This window comes from Vulpes vulpes, chromosome 9 (genome assembly GCF_048418805.1).
Source record: "Vulpes vulpes isolate BD-2025 chromosome 9, VulVul3, whole genome shotgun sequence".
Classification (NCBI taxonomy): Eukaryota; Metazoa; Chordata; class Mammalia; order Carnivora; family Canidae; genus Vulpes; species Vulpes vulpes.
In genome coordinates this window covers 99,308,298-99,329,135 of record NC_132788.1, presented here as the reverse complement: position 1 = coordinate 99,329,135, position 20,838 = coordinate 99,308,298, and the positions used below count along the sequence as shown (strand labels likewise).

At 51.5% G+C, this 20,838-nt stretch overlaps 1 protein-coding gene across 17 annotated transcripts in view; it reads right to left on the bottom strand.

Moving 5' to 3' along the window:
• Nucleotides 1-11,208: 11,208 nt before the first annotated feature.
• The window catches only part of EPS15L1 (epidermal growth factor receptor pathway substrate 15 like 1), a 97,000-nt gene continuing 87,370 nt past the window's right edge, over nucleotides 11,209-20,838 (bottom strand). For 10 of the 17 annotated variants that reach the window (XR_011994452.1, XR_011994453.1, XR_011994454.1 and 7 more), the window contains 2 exons: nucleotides 16,857-17,062; nucleotides 11,209-11,826 (listed from right to left, as the gene is read on the bottom strand). Coding sequence is in view for 13 of the 17 variants with exons in the window: in XM_072721312.1 (XP_072577413.1) it covers nucleotides 11,680-11,826; nucleotides 16,857-17,062 (353 nt within the window). In the remaining 4 variants the exon portion in view is untranslated. The remainder of the gene's footprint in view (nucleotides 11,827-16,856; nucleotides 17,063-20,838) is intronic. The other 7 variants (XM_072721325.1, XM_072721324.1, XM_072721323.1 and 4 more) reach the window with 1 other exon arrangement.

The window sequence follows — 20,838 nt, the reverse complement described above, 5'->3', positions numbered from 1 at the left end:
GATGAATTTGGCAAACTCAGAAATACATGGGAATTAACTAACAGTGATGCTGGAGAACCTGCTGGGAGCCTAATGAGCAAATCCTGGCCCCAAGAGATTTGCTGGGGGCCTGAGCTCCTGGGTGTACCTGAGACCCATCTCATCTGCACATCTGGGGTGCCCGCGAGATCTCTGGGTGTCCCCCAGGGTGTCTCATGCACCTCAATCTCCAAGGTCCCCCCACCCTACCCCACTCTCCCTCCCTCCTTCCCAAGTCCACTTCTTTGCAAAGGCTGTTCCTCATATGAAGAAGCTCCTCCCGTGTGTCCATGGGGCAAACCTAGCCCACCTTTCAAGGCCCAGCTCAAGGGTCACCTCTGCCGGGAAGTCTGCCTTGACTCTCCGCAGCAGGAGTCCCGCCCACTGTCACACAGGCCAACCTAACCAGGGTGGGAGTGTCAGGATGGGTATCTGGCTCCACCATTCGACTGGGTCTGAGCAGCCAGTAGTGAGCGGTGTGGTTGAGAAGGAGTCAGTCCAAAACGTGAGAGTCACCTAACTCTGGGAAACGAACGAGGGGTAGTGGAAGGGGAGGTGGGCGGGGGGATGGGGTGACTGGGTGATGGGCACTGAGGGGGACACTCGGCAGGATGAGCACTGGGTGTTATGCTAAATGTTGGCAAATTGAACTGCAATAAAAATTTTTTTAAATAAATAAATAATAAAAATAATTAGGAAAAAAAAAGAGAGAGAGAGAAGGAGTCCGTCAACACCATGAACTGGCACGGTATGGCTTGGCTTTTGGTACTCATAAGCAGCAAAACCCCAAATCCAGGGCTTCCCAGGTTGACAGGACTTCAGAGGCCAAGATGATGCTGGGTACTGTGCAGAGTGCAGTGTAGACAGGACTGGGGAGTCGGTGGCCCGGGTTGACCCCAGCTCTGGCACCCTCCTCCCGCCGTCGCCCTGAGCAACGGGCCCGTCAGTCTGAGCCAAATTTGCCCCGAGCCGCTCGGAAGAGTAAATCAGAGAGTCCTTCCATGGCACACGGTGGGAGCTCGGCCGGGCTGTCCCCTCCCCGCTGTCCTCCGGCAGAGACGGACCCCTCCTGGAGGGCCTGACTCAGGGCCCAGGAGCTGGCATGTGCACAGCGCCGCGGGGACTCTGGCTCGGCCGTCTGCGGGCCGCACTGCGAGACACTCAGCTCTAAATTGTCACAGTCATTCAGGAAATAGTTGTGCGCCCGCCAACGCCAGATGCCGTTCTCAAGGCTGCCATCCTGCCTTCTCCAGCGCGTTCTGGTTCCCTCCACCTCAGTCACCCCTGATTTCAACCTTGACCCCAAGTTGGCCTTTTGGGGACTGTCCCAAGTCTGAAGACACGCTCCTCGGCCCAGCCCCTCGTCGGCAGCCTCTGGGTTCTGTGATGCTCCAAAGCGAGGAGGAGCCCGGCCAGCCCTGTCCCTCCACTTGGCTTTGAGACGCGCCCCAGCGCCAATCCCGACTCTCCAGGACAGAATTCTCCACATTCCCGGTGTGTTTCCGTTGAACCCCAAACCTCAAACACATCCTGATGTCTCATTTCCTCAACGCAGCCCGGGGTGACAGGCCAGCTTGTCGGGGACTCGTGGGTTCGTTTTGAGTCATACAGAGGTTTGTCGAAGGAAAGGTTTCTTATCTCACAAGTTGTAACATCAAGCACAGCAGGTTCCCACCAACCCTCTCTGCCTGCATGTGTCCGGGTCCTGCAGGGCCCGCTCTTCCCTGCCCGCCAGGGCCTGGGCTTCGGGGGGCTCAGGGGGCAGCGCTGGCGACGAGGCGGGAGCTGGGGACATGGGACAGGGCCGAGCAGGCTCCCGAGTTCACCACTGTCAGCCTGGGGCTCTCAGGCTGCATCTCCTCTGCCCTATAAAGGGGGTCTGAGCCGCTGCCCTGGAGGGGCTCCCTCTGACGGACAGGCCTGGACTGTGCCTGGTATACAGTAGGCGCTCAATCAAGAAATGCTGGCCGTTTACTCAGAGATGATGGAACTTCAAAGGAGCATGTTTCTATCTATCTATCTATCTATCTATCTATCTATCTATCTATCTATCTATTTTTAAAGATGTATTTATTTGGGACGCCTGGGTGGCTCAGCGGCTGAACATCTGCCTTTGGCTCAGGTCATGATCCCAGGGTCCTGGGGTCGAGTCCCACATTGGGCTCCCCGCAGGGAGCCTGCTTCTCCCTCTGCCTGTGTCTCTGCCTCTCTCTGTGTCCCTCATGAATAAATAAGTAACATCTTTAAAAAAAAAATGAAGAAAATGGGAATAGAGGCTTCAGTCATAAACTGTCATTTTTAATAAAATTCTTTTGTGAATATAAAATAAAATGCGGACCCAGTGTCCCAGCTCTTGAAGGGTGAATGGAAAACAAGACATGATACACACACACACACTGGAATACGATTTGGCCTTAAAAAGGAAGGGAATTCTGACCTGCTACAACACAGATGGACCTCGAGAACATTCTGCTGAGTGAAAGGAGCCAGTCACAAAAGACGAATACTGCAGGACCCTACTTAGACGAGGTCCCTAGGGTGATCAGATTCACAGAGGCAGAAAGAAGGGCAAAGGCCAGGGATGGAGTGGGGGTGGGCATGGGGGAGGGGAAGGGATGGGGAATTTGTGTTTAATGGGGACAGTGTCACTGTCACAAGATGAAGAGCTCTGGAGATGACCTGTAGGGGCAGCTGCACAACACACATGTACTTAACACTACTGAACTGTGCGCTGAGAAATGGGTAAGGTGGTAAACTTCATATTTTTATATAAATATATATTATATAAATAAACGTGTATTTTTTAAAAAAGATTTTATTAGTTCATGAGAGACACACAGAGAGAGGCAGAGACATAGTCAGAGGGAGAAGCAGGCTCCCCATGGGGAGCCTGGTGCGGGACTTGATCCCAGGACCCAGGGATCACAACCTGAGCCAAAGGCAGACGCTCAACCACTGAGCCACCCAGGCGCCCCTGTAGATGAGTATTTTACCACTCTTTTATAAATAAATAACTAGATACATAGCATTTGGAAAATCAGATATGAAAACAGAGAGCTGACCTGGAGCCTCTCAGACTCCCAGCCAGTAACTCAGCCTCTGCTTCGCTGACAGGAGCATCCACTCCTTTATTAACCAGACAATAGAATAGATACCCAGAAAGGGTGAGTTCAAACCCCTTTCCCCATTTCATTAGGAAATACTCATAGAACTCCACTAATGTGTATCCTTGGATATATGAGGGAAAAAGATTCCATCAGAAAAATGATGGATTTCTCGTTTTGTGGTTTAAAAAAATTATTTTCAGCCATGCATCTGTCAGCCTTAGGTCAAGATGGAAAAGAGAGACTCTCATAGAGAGAGTGGGGGAATCCAAACAGTGGTATGACCTTGATATTGTCATTAGATTCACACAAGGGGCTGTTTTCACTTCACATAATTTCCTTTTAAACATAATGTTGACTCTCAAACTTATGGGGAAACAGGGAGGGGACCTCTGGTTTAATGGTATTGTGAACAACGCAGCATTTCATTTTTATACTTCCAAGTAATACCACCTAGCACCCCAGAGAAAGATAGAAATCATAAACTGGCCCTAATTAAAAAATAAATAAATAAATTCAGCTGGAGCTCTGTAAGGGCAGAAAAAATGCGTGGCTCTCCACTGCCTCCCCAGGACCCAGCTCCCACCCTAGCTCTGGAGGCACAAACCATAGCCTGAAGGCCAAACCTGGCCCCCTAAATGTTTTTGTAAATAAAGTTTTATTGGCAGGCAGCCAGAGGCAATCACTGACATATATTCTCAGGCTGCGTTTGTGCTACAACCGTAGTCTTGCAACAGAAACCATATGTCTCTCCCCCCTACCCCCCAAAAAGAAACCATATAGCCCTAAAAGCCAAAAATATTTACTGTCTGGCCCCTTACAGAAAGTCTACTGACCCCTGGTCTAGAACAACACGATGGCAAATATTTGTGGAATTAAATCTGATTCAAAGAACACTTGGCTGCTGGCAGCATCTCCTGTTTCTGGAAACAGAACTGCATTTGAGGGTGTCTAGTTTTTGGAGAAATACGGCACATCTACCCGGTTCTCTGAGGCTCCTAAGAGAAAGTTGCAAATGACCAACAGTAAGAAAGCGCCCCAGGCCCCAGGGCTTGGACACAGTAGTCAGTCCCAGGCTGGCAGGTAATGGGGGGGAGGAGGTGACTCAGTGCCAATGGACTCTGCGTCCTTTGAATATAAGTGGGAAGAATTTTCTAGATCAAGTTTCACAGCCACCACAGGCCCTCCGTGAAGGCCAGGGGAGGAGTCTCCTGGCCTGACTTAGACCCTTGCAGATGCCTTGCCAAAATCCCCCACCTGTCCCAGGTCCCTGCGTCCCCCAGGAAAGTCCACAGTGGCACAAGGGACCCACAGACTGTTTCATGGGGAGGCAACCAGCTGGTGCCCGATGGAAAATCCCTGCTTGTTTGCTCAACCCCGCTTCCAAGGAAAAATTTAGTTCAGACAATACATGCGGCACCACCCCGGGAACTGGGGTGTCATGTCAGCAAGACAATGTGAGCAAAACCAGGGTTCTAAGATGTTGGTTGGGTGTGAGAGGGGGAGTTGAAGATAGAGAAAAAGAGTGGCTGGAAATGTGGCAAGAGTCCTGAAGACAAAGTATGGAAAAATGCTCCACGCAGGGGCACGTGCCCGGGGGACAGAGAGACGTCCGCAAAGGGTGGGGTGTGCTCCATGTCTGAAAGGAGCCCCCAGCCGAACATCAGCTTCTGCACCTCCTCTGTTAAATGAACCACCTTCCATGGCCCAGTCACGGTGAGGGGGAGAGAGAGAGACAGAGAGAGAGAGCGCAGCTGAGAAGCTCACACAACTCAAGAAAGCAGCGTGGGAAATGGAAAATGATAGAATGTTCCCATTGCTGGCCAGACGCACTCCTTCCCTCGGAGGGCCAGGCGGGGGCAGGTGGCCAGGAGGGCTGGGGTAAGCCCGGAGGGTCGGAGCACCGTGGTATGGGTAATGGTCTGTGGCCTCCAACACCAGTTCTTCCGGAAAGAACCAGTCCTCTGGAAGGCTGGGGATCCCCGGAATTCTTGCTGGGCTGGAAGGGATCTGTTCTGTGGGAACGTCTTGGTCAAGGGCCTGAAGAGCTCCCACATCCCGGGGCTCATATCCTCCATCCAACTCCTCAAATTTAACTGCAGGAGCTTTCTATGCATGAATGCCAAGCCACTTCCAGTAAGTCTCATTGTCGGCTATAAAAATAACCACTGTTGAAGTGGTGACAAGCCCGTGATTCAGTCCAGCAGTGCCACACAAGGGCAGTGGCATCTGTCCTCCTCCAGAGATAAGTCCCCTGGCCAAGCCTCTGAATGAAAGGTAGCTCTTGGTTTCAGGCACAAGCACCATTTTCCCGGATGTTGGCCGACAATAGACTTGGTCTACGCAAGGTCCTCGGTACACTAGAGCCCCCTTCTGTCTATAGACCTTGACACAATCTTGGGGGAGCTTCATGGCAGGTCCGGGCCTCCTATCTCCCCGCGACCCCATACCAGAGCCTCCCTTCATAAGCAATAGTGCGGGGGCACCAGGAGGCCTCAGTGGTTGAGCATCTGCCTTGGGCTCAGGTTGTGGTCCCCAGGGTCCTGGGATCAAGTCCCGCATCAGGGTCCCCGCAGGGAGCCTGCTTCTCCCTCTGCCTATGTCTCTCTCTCTCTCTGGGTCTCTCATGAATAAATAAATAAAAGCTTTTAAAAAAAAAAAAGCACAATAGTGCGGTAGCTTTTTAGCTAATATAGACAGAGTTACCTCTGTCCGCAGGTTCCTGGGTAGTAGGACTAGAATACACAAGCCTTGCTATCAAAGTGCAAAGCAATCACTATCGTAGGAACCATAGCGTTAATAATATGCATCAGAATCAGTAATAACAAAACCCACTACTACTGACTGGGAAATGGGGAGCTGTTGTTCCATGGGTATGAAGTTTCAGTTTTGCAAGACGAAAACGTTCTAGAGAGCTATTATTGCATTGCACAACAATGCGAATACAGTCCATGCTGCCGAGTTGTACTTTAAAAATGGTTGTTTTGTTAAGTGGGGTTTGGTTTTTTTTTAAAACCACAATCGGTAACAAACTAGATAACAAAACTACTACTACTGTTCTTTCTAGCTCGAGCACATAGAATGTGCTAGGAACTCAGCTATGGATTCTCAGAACAGCCTGGGGAGATAGAGTTATTATCTTCACTTTACAGAGGAGGAGAAATGACTCCAAGGGGTGAAGTGGGCACCCCCAGATCTATCCAGTCTGACTCAAGGCTGTGTCCTTCCCAGCACACCCATGGTTTCTTCACACGGCTGTGTCTTCCCTGGTCTCCCCTAGGGGAAGAGAAGCCATAGGTCTCTTATCCAGGATCTAGAACCGGAAATGAATCCGAGTTCCGGTCTTCCATGCTGTTCCCTTAGAACCAAGATCCTCGTTTCCTTTGAAAAGTGTGTTTATGGTTGAACAATGGCTCCATCTCATCTTGGGTCTTTTTTTGGCTCTTGGAATGGAAACTCTGCCCTTTGTCTTTAGTACAAAGAAACAATATTCACTACAGACCACTATCTCAAAAGTCCTTGTGCTCTGGTCCTCAGAAAGGGCCTCGACTCCCAGGGTTGAAGGTCAGTTGTAGGAAAACCATTGCAAGGTCACAGAATTGTTCATTTATTAAACTTGGGTTTCTTATAATGTACTGGGTTTTTTAAAGTTTATAAGATATATATAATTATTATTGATATCTATTATCAACACAATGTAGTGATATTGATGTTATATGTACTATATATGAGTATTACTATTATACATAATAGTCTATTATGTCAAGCTAGTAATTGTATAATAATAGCATTATATATAATAGTATAGGTAGTAAATATACAATAGTGTATACACACGCACACGCACACACGTTATTTAAGCTAGTATCTCTCCCTTAGCTATTCAATGGTTATCAAGAGTGGAAAAATATTTTTTCGATTTTTTTAATGCATGGAAAAATACTTTTATTGAAATACATTTGACATATAACATTATGTAAATTTGTACAACATTGTGTAAGTGTAGGGTGTACATGTTAATTTGATAGATACACTTATATATTATAATATGATTCCCATTGTAGCAATAATTAGCACCCCTCTTACACAACTTAATTGTTTGGGTTTATTTTTTTTAAGATTTATTTATTTATTTACTTACTTACTTATTCATTCATTCATTCACGAGAGACACAGAGAGAGAGAGAGGCAGAGACACGGGCAGAGGGAGAAGCAGGCTCCCTGTGGGGAGCCCGATGTGGGACTCGATCCCCGGACCTGGGATCACACTCCGAGCCTAAGGGAGACGCTCAACCACTGAGCCACCCAGGTGTCCCTGCATGACCTAATTGTAATTTCTTTTTAGTGGTTGGAATAATTACGTTCTAGTCTCTTAGCAAGTTCGGTGATCATAATACAACATTGCTGTCTATATGTGCACAAAATATTTTAAGTAAAGATGAGGTTAGTGGGACGATTTCCATTTTCTTTTCTTATGGTACCTGAAATCCTAAAATGCATGCCTTTCTAGGGCCTTGAATAATAATTTTCAGACTTCTAAAGCTAGGAGGGTCTTCCACTGGTTGTCCAGTCCAACCTCCTTGGCTAAATGAGGAAAGTGAGTCCCAGAGCACTTAAGTAGCTTGCTCAAGGTCATGAAGCAGAGTGCACACAGCGCAGCCGCCAGAAAGCAAATCAAAGAGATATTTAAAAACCCACTAAACATAAACACAACCCGAGCCATGCAAGCCCATATCACGTAATTTCTCTGGAATAAGTTGGTGATAAGGATCACATTTCCCTTTATGTTTTTTCCAACAACAGCTCATGATACAATTTGTACGGCTCCTGGTAACTTTTACTGGGGAAAATTTGGGGAAAAAAAACAAAACAAAAAAAAGACCCATGTTTCAAAGGAACCAGATCTGATAAGGGGGCAGAAATATTTACTCCATTATTTCAAGAGGCAGGGTCTTTGTTTCTCAGACGCTTCCTGTTTTAAAAATAGCTTTCCACAACTGTTCCAGGATTAGGATGTCCTTTTAAATGCAATTGGCTTTGAAGATGCAATTCCGTTTACTTGGAGCGAGTTGCAGACCAACAGTCAACCTTTTACAAAAGGCTGCTCAGACCAGGTACCCTGAAGAACCCTTGGTCTCTGGCCCTGCTGCAGCAGGAGCTGGGTCACTGGCAGGTGGGCAAGGAGGTGGGGAAGCAGCTGCCACAGGTGGGACCTGCAGTGGGGCGGGGTGGTGGGGGCACCTCCTAAGGGGACAGGCTTCCAGCCATCGGCCAGTACATCAGTGATGTCACCAAATCAAAAGTCGACGCTCATGTGCAGGATGTGACTAAAGGGAAGGAAGGCGTGACTCTTAGTTGTAGGTATGATCGCGGCCTGGCAGCTGTATGAGAAGATGCCCACCTTTTTGAGTGACATGTCCTTGAATCTGGAAGGATGAAGTGACACGGGGACAGAATAGCCTTTACAGCCTGTCTGCAAAGGGACTGGGGGAGGGAAGGCGGCAGACTATGACAGTGGGCCACGCGTGTACAGGGTATTCACGGTACTCTTCTTGCTGCTATTATGCTGGGAGATTTTCATAATAAATGCTTTCATACTGGACACTATTTTTTTCAGGAAATTGTGTGCTCCTTGCCAAGGAAGAGGCAGAGAGAGACTGTGGGAGTGGGGATGGTATCGGTGGATTTGAGGCTCGGTTATTTGCACAGCAAGCAGGTGTGTGTGTTTGTGTGTGAGTATCCATGAGTGTGTGTATAAGGCTGGGGAAAAAGGAAACAGGATTTAAAATTGGCTTGTAACCTTTTTGGGGTGGTGGTGGTGGTGGTGGTGGTGGTCTGAGAACCGCTGCCGACAGCATGAAAACTTCAAGGACACCCCCACAAAACAAACAAGAAGAAATACACAAATGTACTCTCTGGGGTTCAAGGATTCCCTGAAGCCCACTGCACCCCTCTGGGTAAGAACTCCTAATTCAGTGCCTGGCCCTCCATTTCGAAGACATAAAGAGACTCTGTACCTCTTCTACGTGGCAGTGCACACATAAAAAAGCAGCAGGCAAGATGAAACAAATCTTTTCTAAGGCCAGCAGAACACCAAGCCACCACCTCTCCAGGGCTTCGGGGCTCTGGGCAAATGAGCACAGACACTGAGCCTGTTTTTCCATCAGGAAAATGCATTCTCACCTCTCCCGCCTCACCTGTAAGGTGGCTCTGAGGTCAGAACAGAAGGATGCAAGTTGCATCACCCCAAAAACCGTGAGCTTTTCACCTTGTACTCAAGTGTGGAGCCGTGACCAGCGTGGGGACGGTGACACAGTGACTTCCCCAAGGGGATACACGATGGTCCCACCTCAGCAGGAGGAAGCCTTACGAACCATCTCAAGGCACGTACTGGAAGCTGCTCCCCCTTCCAGAGAGGATGAGGCGCACATCAGAGCTCAGGGAGCCCACAGGCCCACATCACTGCTGGTGACGGAGAAGCAAGGCCATCTCATGGGCACCAGGGAATCTTGGGGGCCTTTTGTCCAAAAATCACCCAGAAATGGGCAATTTCCAAGGGCCTGGACTGTCTGGGGTGATCTCCACATCCCCTACCCTACCTCGATTCACAGTGTCCTCTGAGCCTCACCCTGAGATGAGTCTATGTCACCGAATACCTGGCTCTGAAAAGCTGCCTTTTGGAAAGCCTGTCTGTCTCAGATGAAGGTTAACATCCGCAGGGACATGGCGTTTGGTGATGGGGACTCACTTCACCTCTGTGCTCAGCCCCAATCTGTCACCTCGAGTCCCAGCAGGAGGAAACCCTCAAACAAGCCAAACCGAGGGCCATGCTGTGAGGCACCGGCCCAGCCGCCTCCTTTGGTCTGCAAAGACAAGTGGGTCTGCAAAGACAAGCAGGTCTCCTGCCTAAGGAGACAGGACAACTAGATATTACACAGTGGGGGTCCTGGGACAAAAACTTAAAAACACGGAATAAACTGTGACCTTAATAGTAATTTCTTAGTATTGATTCATGAATTCTAACAAACATACCATGTTAACATGTTCAGCACGGGGGAAGTTATGCGGGGTTTATGGGAACCCCTTTGTATTATCTTTGTGACTTTTCTGCAAATCTAAAACTGTGTCTAACACGTCAAGTTTATTAAACTGCAAAAACGAGTTGGTAAATACCTGTGATTCCCTGGGTGCGATAAAGCCAATAAAGCCCGTGGAGTCAGGCGGCAGAGAGGCAGCATGCGGGGGCGGGGGTGAGCAGCTCCACCTTGGCTGGGGAAGGGAAGCCGGCAGGGACCTTGGCCCAGAGACACAGAACAGAGAAGGGTCTCAGCATCCACCCCACCAGGAGGGGCTGGGGCCATGTCCCCTGAGATTTCCCAAAGAGGCTAATCCTGACGGGGAACACTGTGGGCCTGCCGTCCTGGCGTCCCCAGCTCCTCCCCTTCCGAGCCTGCGCAGCCTTGGGGGTCAGAGGCTCTCTGCCACATTTCTCAGGATGAAGGCTGTGCCCAGGCTGCTCAGATTCAAAAGATTTATCATGTTTGTCTGAGAGAAGTTGACCTGGGGTGTCTCATCTCCCTGGGGACAGTGAGAAGAAAAGCTGGGCAGATCTGCAATGTCCTTGGCAACTCCTGAGCTCATCCCCAGTTATGTCCGAGCCTCAGGAATGTTCTAGGGGATTTCAGCTGAGTTCGAATGGCTAACTCTCCCACCTCCCGACCTTGACTATGGGTTTGTTTCGTGGTATGAGGACTGCCTAGTGGCCTCGCCCCCCATGTAGACCAGCCCTCAGTGAACTGTGCAAGAATCTTTCTTGCAATTGCAGGGCCCTTACCAAGGGCCACCTGCTCTAGGGACAGTGAGGTTACTACCAACCATCTCAGAGACATTCTGTATCCTGGGGTGCCCCCTACAAACTTCCCAAATTGGCTCTGTGGCCCTAGAAGCTGCTCAAACACTGAGGATTTAAGCTAGAATGTTCCATCTGGTTTTCCACCCACTGTGGGGCTGGTTCGCCTCTGTGACACCACATGTGAAGGTTACTGCAAGGAAAATAATATTTAAATGAAAGGGGAAAAAAAGATTGTTTTGTATTAAAATATTTTATATTAATCATTCAAACTTAATTTTATACAACGAATGCATACATCGCCCAGGTGTCTGTCTCCGGAGGGAAGTAGGGGAGGCATGGGGGTGGTGCGCCTGGGCGCTGGTACGAGCAGATGAAAGGCAAGGGGTCACCGCGCTTCCTCTACTCGTCCTGTGCTCCAGGTGGAGGAAGAAGACCCGGTGCTGTCACTCCACAGGGACGCCGCGGAGAGGAGCGTCTGCAGGCACCTCTCCGGGCCTCTCTGCTGGGCGAGCCCCCGGAGCCCGAGGCCCTCCGACCAGCGAGTCCTTGACGTAACCGTGGCTGTGACATGTCACAACGCGAACGGGGACCACTGTGAGCGTGTGTGTGCGTGTGTATGTGTGTATAGATAGACTTGAGTTTTCTCCTTTTGCGAAACCGCCCCCGTGGCCGTCCCGCCTGGCGCTCGTGGCCGCTGACCCGGGCCTAGGCGGCGGGCATGTCGGCCTTGCTGAGCGCGATGGCCAGCTCTAGGTCCTCCTGCTCCTGTCGCCGCAGCCGCGCCAGCCTCTCCTGCTCCGCCTTCTCGCTCTCCCGCTTGGCCCACGCCAGCTGCTGCTCCTCATTGCCAAACTGCAAAGGAAAATGGAGGTTGGGTTACTTGGCCTGGGCGCTGCAACCTGCCGCTCAGGGGTGGGGGCCGGGGCCCGAGGACGCCCCTCGCGTGCTGTCAGGGTGCAGGGAAATGCAGTGCTGGGGGGCACTGGGCGGGGTGGGGCTGCCTGGCGTGCACGTGAAAACCAGACAAAGCCAGAAGCCCAGGTCTTGGTTGGGAGCCGGGAGGGGACACGCATGGCCCAGTCCTGACCCGCAGTCGCATGCACTGAGAAACAGGCCTGAGTCTGACCCCAACTACCACCTCGGACCTCAGAGAAACCAGCCACCCGGCCCCCTGCGGGAAACCAAAGCAGGCAATGCTAGGCATCGGTCTGGGGACACGGGGAGTTCCCGTGAGTCCCGGGTCAGAGTCTCCGAGGCTTCACAGGGTGAGGGACAGGTCCCCGCTCCGCTTGGCCTCCTCTCCGGGCACGGTGGGGGCATCTCTGAGAGCGGCCGTGGAGCAGAGGTCAGCTGAACCGAGGAGCTCGAACAGCGAGCCTCCAGCAGGCCGATGACACCAGCGGGTGGGAGGCGCTGCGACTGGAGAGCTCTGGCAGCGCACGGCTTTGCGTTTAAACGTGCACGGACGACACGGTCCTGAATGTGGCCTCTTTACCCCAGCCATGGCCCGGGGGGCACCAGACTCACTAAGAGCCACCAGCTACTTCAACATTTATAGAAGCCCTGGCATTAATGCTGCCGATCCATCCGGGAGTTCTTGAGGTCCTTTTCCAAAAGGTTCAGTTAAAAAAAAAAATATATATATATATATATATATACATATATATTTTATTTTTAAAACAAGGGAGGAAACCATTTTGACACCAAGATGGGTGGTTTCAAACCATTCAAGGTATCTTAGCTCTATGGAAAAAAAAAGCAAAGCTAGACCTCATGTGCTCTTCCCCTGGTGTGGGTCTCTGGTTCCCCCACGAGCCCCAGTCACATGCCCCACGCCCCTGAGCAAAGCTGTGGCCTCTCCATGGGCTCGGCCTCCCTTTGCATCTCTCTCCACTGCACCGGCTTGGCCAGCTCTCTGCGGAGCACCAGGCGACACCAAAGAAAGAGGCAGGCCGACCCTCTGAAAGGCACGCCCTGGGAGCAGACATACAAACAATACCAATTCGACACAGGCTTCACGGAGGCCTGTATAGACCCCACTGGGAACACCAGGGAGGGAGGCACGACTAATTCTGGACTACTTCTTCACGCATGTACTGAAAGCCTGAGTGACAACCTGAGAGGTGAGCTCCTCTGGCAGGTGGGGACGCGGAGGCCTGGGGAGATGGGGGCAGTGGCTGCAGAACCTGGGCCCTCAGCAGGCTGGACTTTCTCTCTGGGTCTGGGTGGAGGGGGTGGGGGCAGTCAGCTACAGCTGCAGGGTTGGGGCAACAGGGCACCTCCGTGAGTGTAGCAGTGGGTGGGGGGCGTCGAGCACCCAAGCCTGGTGCTGCCAAAACGGAGCACAGGGTGGGAGGGACCAGACTGCCAGGGGTTTGTGCGCAGGTGGGTGGAGGGGTGCGGTGAAGGGAGCCTGATCTGGGCCACATGAGGCTGGGAGAAGGAGATGAGGCAGGAGAGGAGGCCTCCTCCACGTGGCCTTGGGGGTCAGGTGGGGACAGGTGTGGGGTCAGCGTGACAAGCTGTCCCCAGGAAGAAAGCCTGAGTTCCAGTTTCTTAGAGAAACTAGCCAGGAAGCATTCTGGGGCTGATGGGTCTCCAGGTAGGACTCCATGGAATGCAGCCCTCACCCCTCCTGTTGCCACCGCCCATCACAGCAAGCCTCCGCCCTCACACTCCCTGGGGTTTTTCCAACAGCTCATCAGGAGAAAAACAAGGGAAAAAAACCCACAAATACTGGCAGAAACAGCTCCCTGATGCTGCTGACAGCGGCGGGAGAGGACAGCATGGCTGACAGGGACCTCGCCCTCGTCAGCCCAGTTGGGGAGGGTAGGGGCTGACAAGTAACGCCCAGGGTGATCCAGCCACAGCCTGGATGCCAGGCCAAGAGGGGTCAAGTATCAGTGGAGACCATGTGGCCACACTGATTCCTGCCCAGCCCCAGAGTCTCAGGATGTCACTGCAGAGCCTCCTGCTCAAGGGGTCCCCATTTTCAAATGAAATGTGCTGACAGGAACATTCCAGATGCCTTCAGAGCAGACTGGATTGGGGCCGGCTTCTGGATCCTGTCTGGAGACTTGCACCGAGCATGCGCTGTTTGTGCGTGCTGGAGAAGCAGGCTGGACCGTGGTGTCCGTGAGACGACCTGGAGGGAGAGGGTTGCTTGTAGCTCCCTCTGGGCCTCCAATCAGCACAAAGGCCTCTCTCAGCCCCAGTGGAGACCCCTTGACTAGGCCACTCGGATTCTCCAACCTGCATGCATCGTGATGGCCGGCACCTGGGGCTCCTGTGGGTACAGCTGCCACTCCATGAACGGCAGGTGACTCCTGCTTCACCCCGGCGCCTTCCTGGAGCTGAGACAGCGGGGCACAGAATGCCGCCCTGCCACAGCATCTCCCGTGTTCGGGGAGGATGCTACACGGTTTTCCTTTAGCAGCCTCTCAGCAGAAATCCAGGATTCAGAAGACTCTGCACACGAAGGCACCCGGGGCCATTCCTCACTGGGGCCTGAGGCATCCAACAGCACCTCCCGTTGGCTCACTTATGCTGCTGTGAGAATCGCATCCAACTTGTCCAATGGTGCACAGCACAGCACATCCCATCTGAGATTTGCTCTGCTCTTAACACAAACTTCCGGAAAAAAGTCATTTTGCTAACCTATAAAAGCTACTTCCTAATAAACACATTTGCCTGAGACAGAAAGTCTTGTTTTTTAAGAAATCTTGGAGACGTTTCCTGTGACTAGCTACAAGCACAAGTAACCCATTGATGGAAACTCAGGGCTCATAAATTAGAGGCTTCCAGAATGGCAGGACCAGGGCGCCAACGGGGGGACTGCACACGCGTGTGACATCAGCTTCCCTGGACTCCAACGTGGACCACGTTGCTTATGCATGGGTAACAACATGTCTTGGGGGCTCTCTTAGAACATTCACACTGAAAGAGTCATGGTGCCAGTCTACTGGGCAGCAAGAGACCTCTCAGCGTTTACTTGAGGAAACACACAACCCGGAGGGATCAACTCTGGCCTTTTCTGAGTTAGCACAAACCTCCAAGGTCTAGCAAACCAGAGCCCACTGGCCAATGGACTGCATCCCCGGATGTCACAAAAATGCAAAGACATCCCAAGTGCCCTGAGGTGGGACAAGTTGACCATTTTTGAACTATGGTATGACTGAAGGGGAAAAAATCAAACCAGTTAGGTGTCCTGCCTATCCCACACTCCATCCTATCAGAGGGGTCAAATCTCATTGTTGGGTATTTCCTCTGGGAAAACTGGGGCATACGAAGCGGGAAAGGTGATTTTAAACAAAGAACAGCAGGGGTACCAACAAGGCAGAATCTGACCCACCACTAGGAAACAAGGATTCAATATTGAGAATTTTTCTGGAATGACCAGAAATAGTGGGCCAAATGATAGCTTAAAACCTGGGATTTTTTTTTTTTTTTTTAAATATTCTCCCCCAACCAGCCATCAGGGTGAGGGCTGGGGGGAAACACAAACAGAATCCTGCATTTCAGAAAGAGAATAGTTATTTCTCCAAATTACCAATCACATCTACTTACCCCTCGTCCCTACCCAAAACAGAGTACCTGAATCATGCGTGAATAGCTCTCTTTCTCTCATCGGCATTTAATTTTTTTTTCCACCAAAACACAAATGCAGTACTATTCAAGAAACTGTAGATAAAGCGGGTTTTGTTTTTGGCTTTTATTAATAACGTCGCCATTTGGATACATCCACGGTGTGCACTGGCTGTCAACAAAGTTGAGCTAACTGCAGTCGTAAAATATTTACAGGTCGCCAAGAGCCGGGAATGTGCGGTGTCTTGGGCGACTGCAGTAAGACACAGGATAGCTGTGCACGCGAGGTGGATCTGAAGTGCATCAGGCACTCACTGGGCCCTGCCAGGGCAGATCTGGTTTTAAGAGAGAGAGATTCTAGGAGCTGGAGCATCTATTAAACAATACATCTCACCCCGAACCGAACCAGGAAACAAAGGACTTTGCAAATCAGAATGTAAAAACAGTGCACAACGGACGGTGAAACCAATTCTGGGAAGATGACATCTGAAGCTCTCTGAGAATAAGGTTCTTGGTACCGAGGAAGGTGTACCGAAAACACCCCCCAGTGACAGCGTTTCACAATCCAGAATGTTTTGCACACCGAGAAACAACAGCCAGGCTTTCCAAGTCCCAGGATTAGCTTCTGAAAAGGCACTTTGCTTTGCTAAATGGCTCCATGAGGGTTAGGGTTTTGGTTTGGCAGAGGGAAAAGGGCTTCAGAGCAGTTGTTCCAGGCTGGATTTCTTTCCATCATAGCTGGGAACTGAAATACATTCTAAAAAATCAAATTGCTCTTCCTCTGCATGCCCTGCCAGGGTCCTTCGATTCTCACTTGCTGCTCAAAATGCCCTGGGGTGGGACCGTCACAGCTCTCGCCCAAAGACCCTTTTGAGGACAGTGAGACCCTAATGGGACTTCTGCAATCTTGTGTGCGTACTTCAGAAGCGTCTGACCCCTCTGCTTCCAAAAATCCATCAACACAACGGCCTCCGGGCCGCAGAAATGATACAGTCTACCAGGGAGGGCAGAAACAGGTACATCTAGCCACCCTGCTGGAAGAGAACATGCCCTTATCACAGAGTATCCAAACTGTAGCTCTTTTCTTTTCTTTTCTTTCTTTTTTTTTTTTTTTTTTTTTTTTTATTGAGAAACTGTTTTTCTTACACAAAGTAGTACAGAATAAATAACACAAATGAGAGCATGGAGGTACCGGGAGACATAAACCAGGCTTGCCGTTTCTAAGAGACAAAAAAAGAACCCCAAAGAAGCTGCAAAGCGGAGGGTGGAGGGGGTGGCGCGGAGGGAACTCAACTTACAGAGGTGAAGTCTGCAAAGCCCAAGGAAGAGGCTTTAGAAGGTTTAGCTGAAGAGGAGGGAGCAAATGGATCTTTTCCACTAAACGGGTCCCCAAACCCCTTTTTATTTTGGAACGGGTCACTGCTGTCAGCCCCGAGTGGCTGGAATGGATCGGGGGGCTCGGGAAAGTCTGCAGAACCAAGCTGGCTTACAGGTGTACTTTTACCTGGAAAGTTTAGGAGAAAAAAAAAAAAAAAAAAGAAAGAAAGAAAAAAGAAAAAAAAGAAAAACAAGTTACTGACCACGGACAGAACAGAGTCCTGACTGAGGAGGAGGGCAGCGAGAGCTGGCAGGGATGCCCTCTCCCTCTTTGGAAAAGGCCAGGATGTGGCTCGCTGGGGGGACAGATCCCAGGGGCATCCTGGATGGATCTCGCTTCACTCTCACCTTATCTCGGAGGCTTAACAGGGTTGTGGGCGATACAAGAAAACCACTTCAGACAGCCCCCTCTCTTCCCCACCCCGCTCAGCTAAAATTTACTGTCTTTACCAAGTTTACATGCAGGCATGTTTCAAAGGGACTCATTTTAGTGAGGCAACACATTTACTATCACAATGAGTTAAAAAAAAAAAAAAAGTCATGGCTGAGCAGAAAAACACACTGCAAGCTTCTAACAACAACAACAACAACAAAAAAACGGGGTGGGTGGAATGGGGGGGGGTAGGTGGAGAGATATTTGCAATTAACAGGAGTGATTAGTTTCACAATATGGGAAAGAGTTAACATTGGTTGTGAGGGCCTAGAGGCAGCTCACCAGACAACCGCCTCAGCTGTCCTGAGGGTTATGATCTGTGTTTAGCTCCCGCTTCTGCCTTTTGGTGCAGGTGCCTCCAGGAGGCAGGGTTTGGGCCTTTCTGGGCTCTTGCTGAGAGGGTGGCACTAGGATGCCTGGGTCCTAGCAACGCAGATGACGGCCGGACATGTGTGGGATAGACGGGCTCAGAATTAGAGGGAACCAAGGTCATGAGACCATGCTTGGGGCAGTGGCCTGAGGGTAGGTAGCTTCTCCTAACAAGTCCTGCCAATGTGTCGGAACATTCCACTGGGAACCAGGGGCCTCCCCAGGCCTGCCTAGCCAACACTTGATGAGCTTCCAGTATCTGCCAGTTTCATAGGCCAGGTTCCTGCCCGAAGCCACTCATTTGTCCAGTGGCTGGCCAGGGTGGTTGGGGCACCAAGAGTGAGATATTGGATGTAGTCCAAGCCCCAGGTTAGAGACTCCCAATTTGTCAGTCCAGCTGCTTATGGTTACTCTTACAATTTCAAAACTAATGTGCACAAAGAACCCAAAAGCCATGGGCCACATTCCACATATGACCTTGGACATCTAGGTGCACATCCAGAAAATCCCCCCAGCCCCAAGGGGTACCTGAGCCTGGGACACCTGCCTTCCTCACCCAGCCAGCCTCTGCCACATGACCTGCCATCTAGAGAGACCACCTGGCTCTCAATCTCCATGCCCAGCTCTTAAAACCATTCTCTCTGATGCCACATTTCCAAAGGCTCCAAGGTGTCTTCCTAGAAGCTCTGGAGCCACAGCCTGCCTCAGCTTCTTTCAACTCCAAGACCTCAACCAGGACAAGCACCTCGGCCCTAGATGGCCTCAGTTTCCTATGTGTGAAGCGGGAAGGAAGAGGCAGGGGTCTGATGCCCAGCGCTCCTCAGAGCAACATGACCTGTGCCCCACTCTGAGGCTGCTCTGGCACCTTGTACCTTCTCGGTCACCCTGCTGGCCCCAGGCAGTACCATAGGACTCGCGTGGACCAAGGCAGGGGGCGGGGGAAAGGGAGAAGGGGAGGCTGAAGCATAGGTCTGTCTCTCCCCGTGGCCTCCAGCTGAATCATAGGCATACATGGGGCCCCATGGTGGGTGGGCCCTGTGAGCTAGAAGGGTCCCTGACGGAAAGCCTTTGCCAAAGCCCCTAGGTGGGCCGCACTGACACCACGCAACAGGAATTAGGGCTTCTCTCTCCCACAGCAAACGACTTGTCAAAGCGAAGGCCTGGGGGTGCCACCCCCACTTTCTGTACCAGTCGAGTCTTTACCAGTGGTATCTCCTCCTCTATCCATGACAGAGCCCAGATCTTCAAGCTCCCTCCAGCACCAAATGCTCCTCCCTGATATTCACTCTCCCACCTCCTCCCCGTTCTGGATCCCAGTGCCCCCCAGGCTACAGAGAGCAGGGTGCTCTGGGTGCCTGCCACAGCTTCCCTGGCTTGTCCCACTGGTCCTGAAGACCTGCCTCCCCCATGGCCACTATGCACAGCCAGCCTGCTCCCTGGCCTGAGGGATGAGCCAATAGGTCAGTTAGGCTGCCCAATGGCTGCTCCTCTTCTTGGCTTCCTGCCTGGAAGGCCATCCCCACCCAGCAAAGTGGTCTTCTAACATAGAGCTGATCCTCACGCTGCCTGGATCTCCCAAAAGGCTTGAGGTTGCCCTAGAAATATCCACCCATCAGCCTCATCCACCTGCCCCTTGCCCTACCACCACAGCCACCTCTTGCTCTGCCTAGCTCAGGCCTTTGCATCTGTTGCTCCCAGGCTTGGGAGGCCCTACCCCTTGTGGATACCAAACACTAGGAGGCTGCCCCTCTCCCCTTCTGGCTGAGATGCTTCCCTGTCTACTGCTCTGCAGCCATCGTGACATTCTGTCCTTACGTCACATGTGTATTTCTACTCTCAACAGAATGTAAGCTCTGTGAGGCTGGGGCCCTGCTGTCCACAGTGCAAGCTCCTCTGCCCCCCGCCCCCCACCACACCCTGCCTTGGGCCCATGTTTCCACCATCTCGTGGTGATTCCCAAAAGCTCCACAACCCATGCCAAACTCTTCCCAAACTCATCTTCCACCAGCCCTCCAGGGCCTGAGTGGCACCTCCTTTCCTGGGAACTCCCCCAACTCAGGGCTTTTATCTGGCTGGTCCCTCTGCCCAGGATGCACTCCCAACTACTGCCCTCTTGAGGAAGCCCCTGTGCACTCCTGCCCCCCTGTTCATCTCTTCCAGCCTAGTCCTGGGGCAGGCCACATTTACCCCTAGAAGACAGGGAACAGCACAGCAGCACCCACCCCCACCTTGTTCCCAGACTCAGGGGTTGTGATGGGTTGAACTGCATCTTTGAACTGCATAAATTCCTAACGTTGTCTTTACTCCTAGCACCTCAGAATGAGACTGTTTGGAGATGGGGTCTTTGATACGGTAGTTGAGTCAAAGTGAGGTCCTATGGGTGGGTGCCAGTCCACTAAGACCGGTGATTCCATTTGAAGAGGAGACTAGGACACAGACATGCACAGAAAGAGGAGGATGTGAAGACACAGAGGGAAGATGGCCAGCTACCAGCTAAGGAGAGCAGCCCTGCTAACGCCCTGATCTTGGCCCTCCAGCCTCCAGAGCCACGAGATAAGGACACACTTCTGTTGTTTAAGCTGCGCAGCCCGTGGCCCTGCTCTGGCAGCTCGAGCTCACTCACACAGGGTCAGGGGAAGGCCACCCTGTGGGGCTGCCAGAGTGGTCACCCAGAGGAGGGGTCAACCCACGACACGGCTGCCCACTGTTGTAAGTCAAGTTTTACAGGCATGCCAACGCCAGTTAAGCTGGGCCAACTCATTTGTGTGCACTCTATGGCGGCTTTCATGCCACAACAGCAGAGCTGAGCAGCTCGGATAATGTAAGGCCTGCAAGGGCACAAATAGTGACTCCCTGGTCTTTCGCAGGAACCCCGTGCATACTGGTGATGTGGAGCAGGCGCTAAGCTCAGGCACCTGCCAGGCGATGAGCACAACACATGCTACTGCCAGGTGATCAGGCCCTTCTGGGACACTGAAGGATACTGTTGTCCCCAGGGAGGGCCCCGAAGGAAACAGAGGACCCTGGATTGCAGCTCTGACAGAGTCACTCAGAAGCTCTGTGTGCAGCATGGTGGCACCTGCAGCCTCCAGAAAATGTCA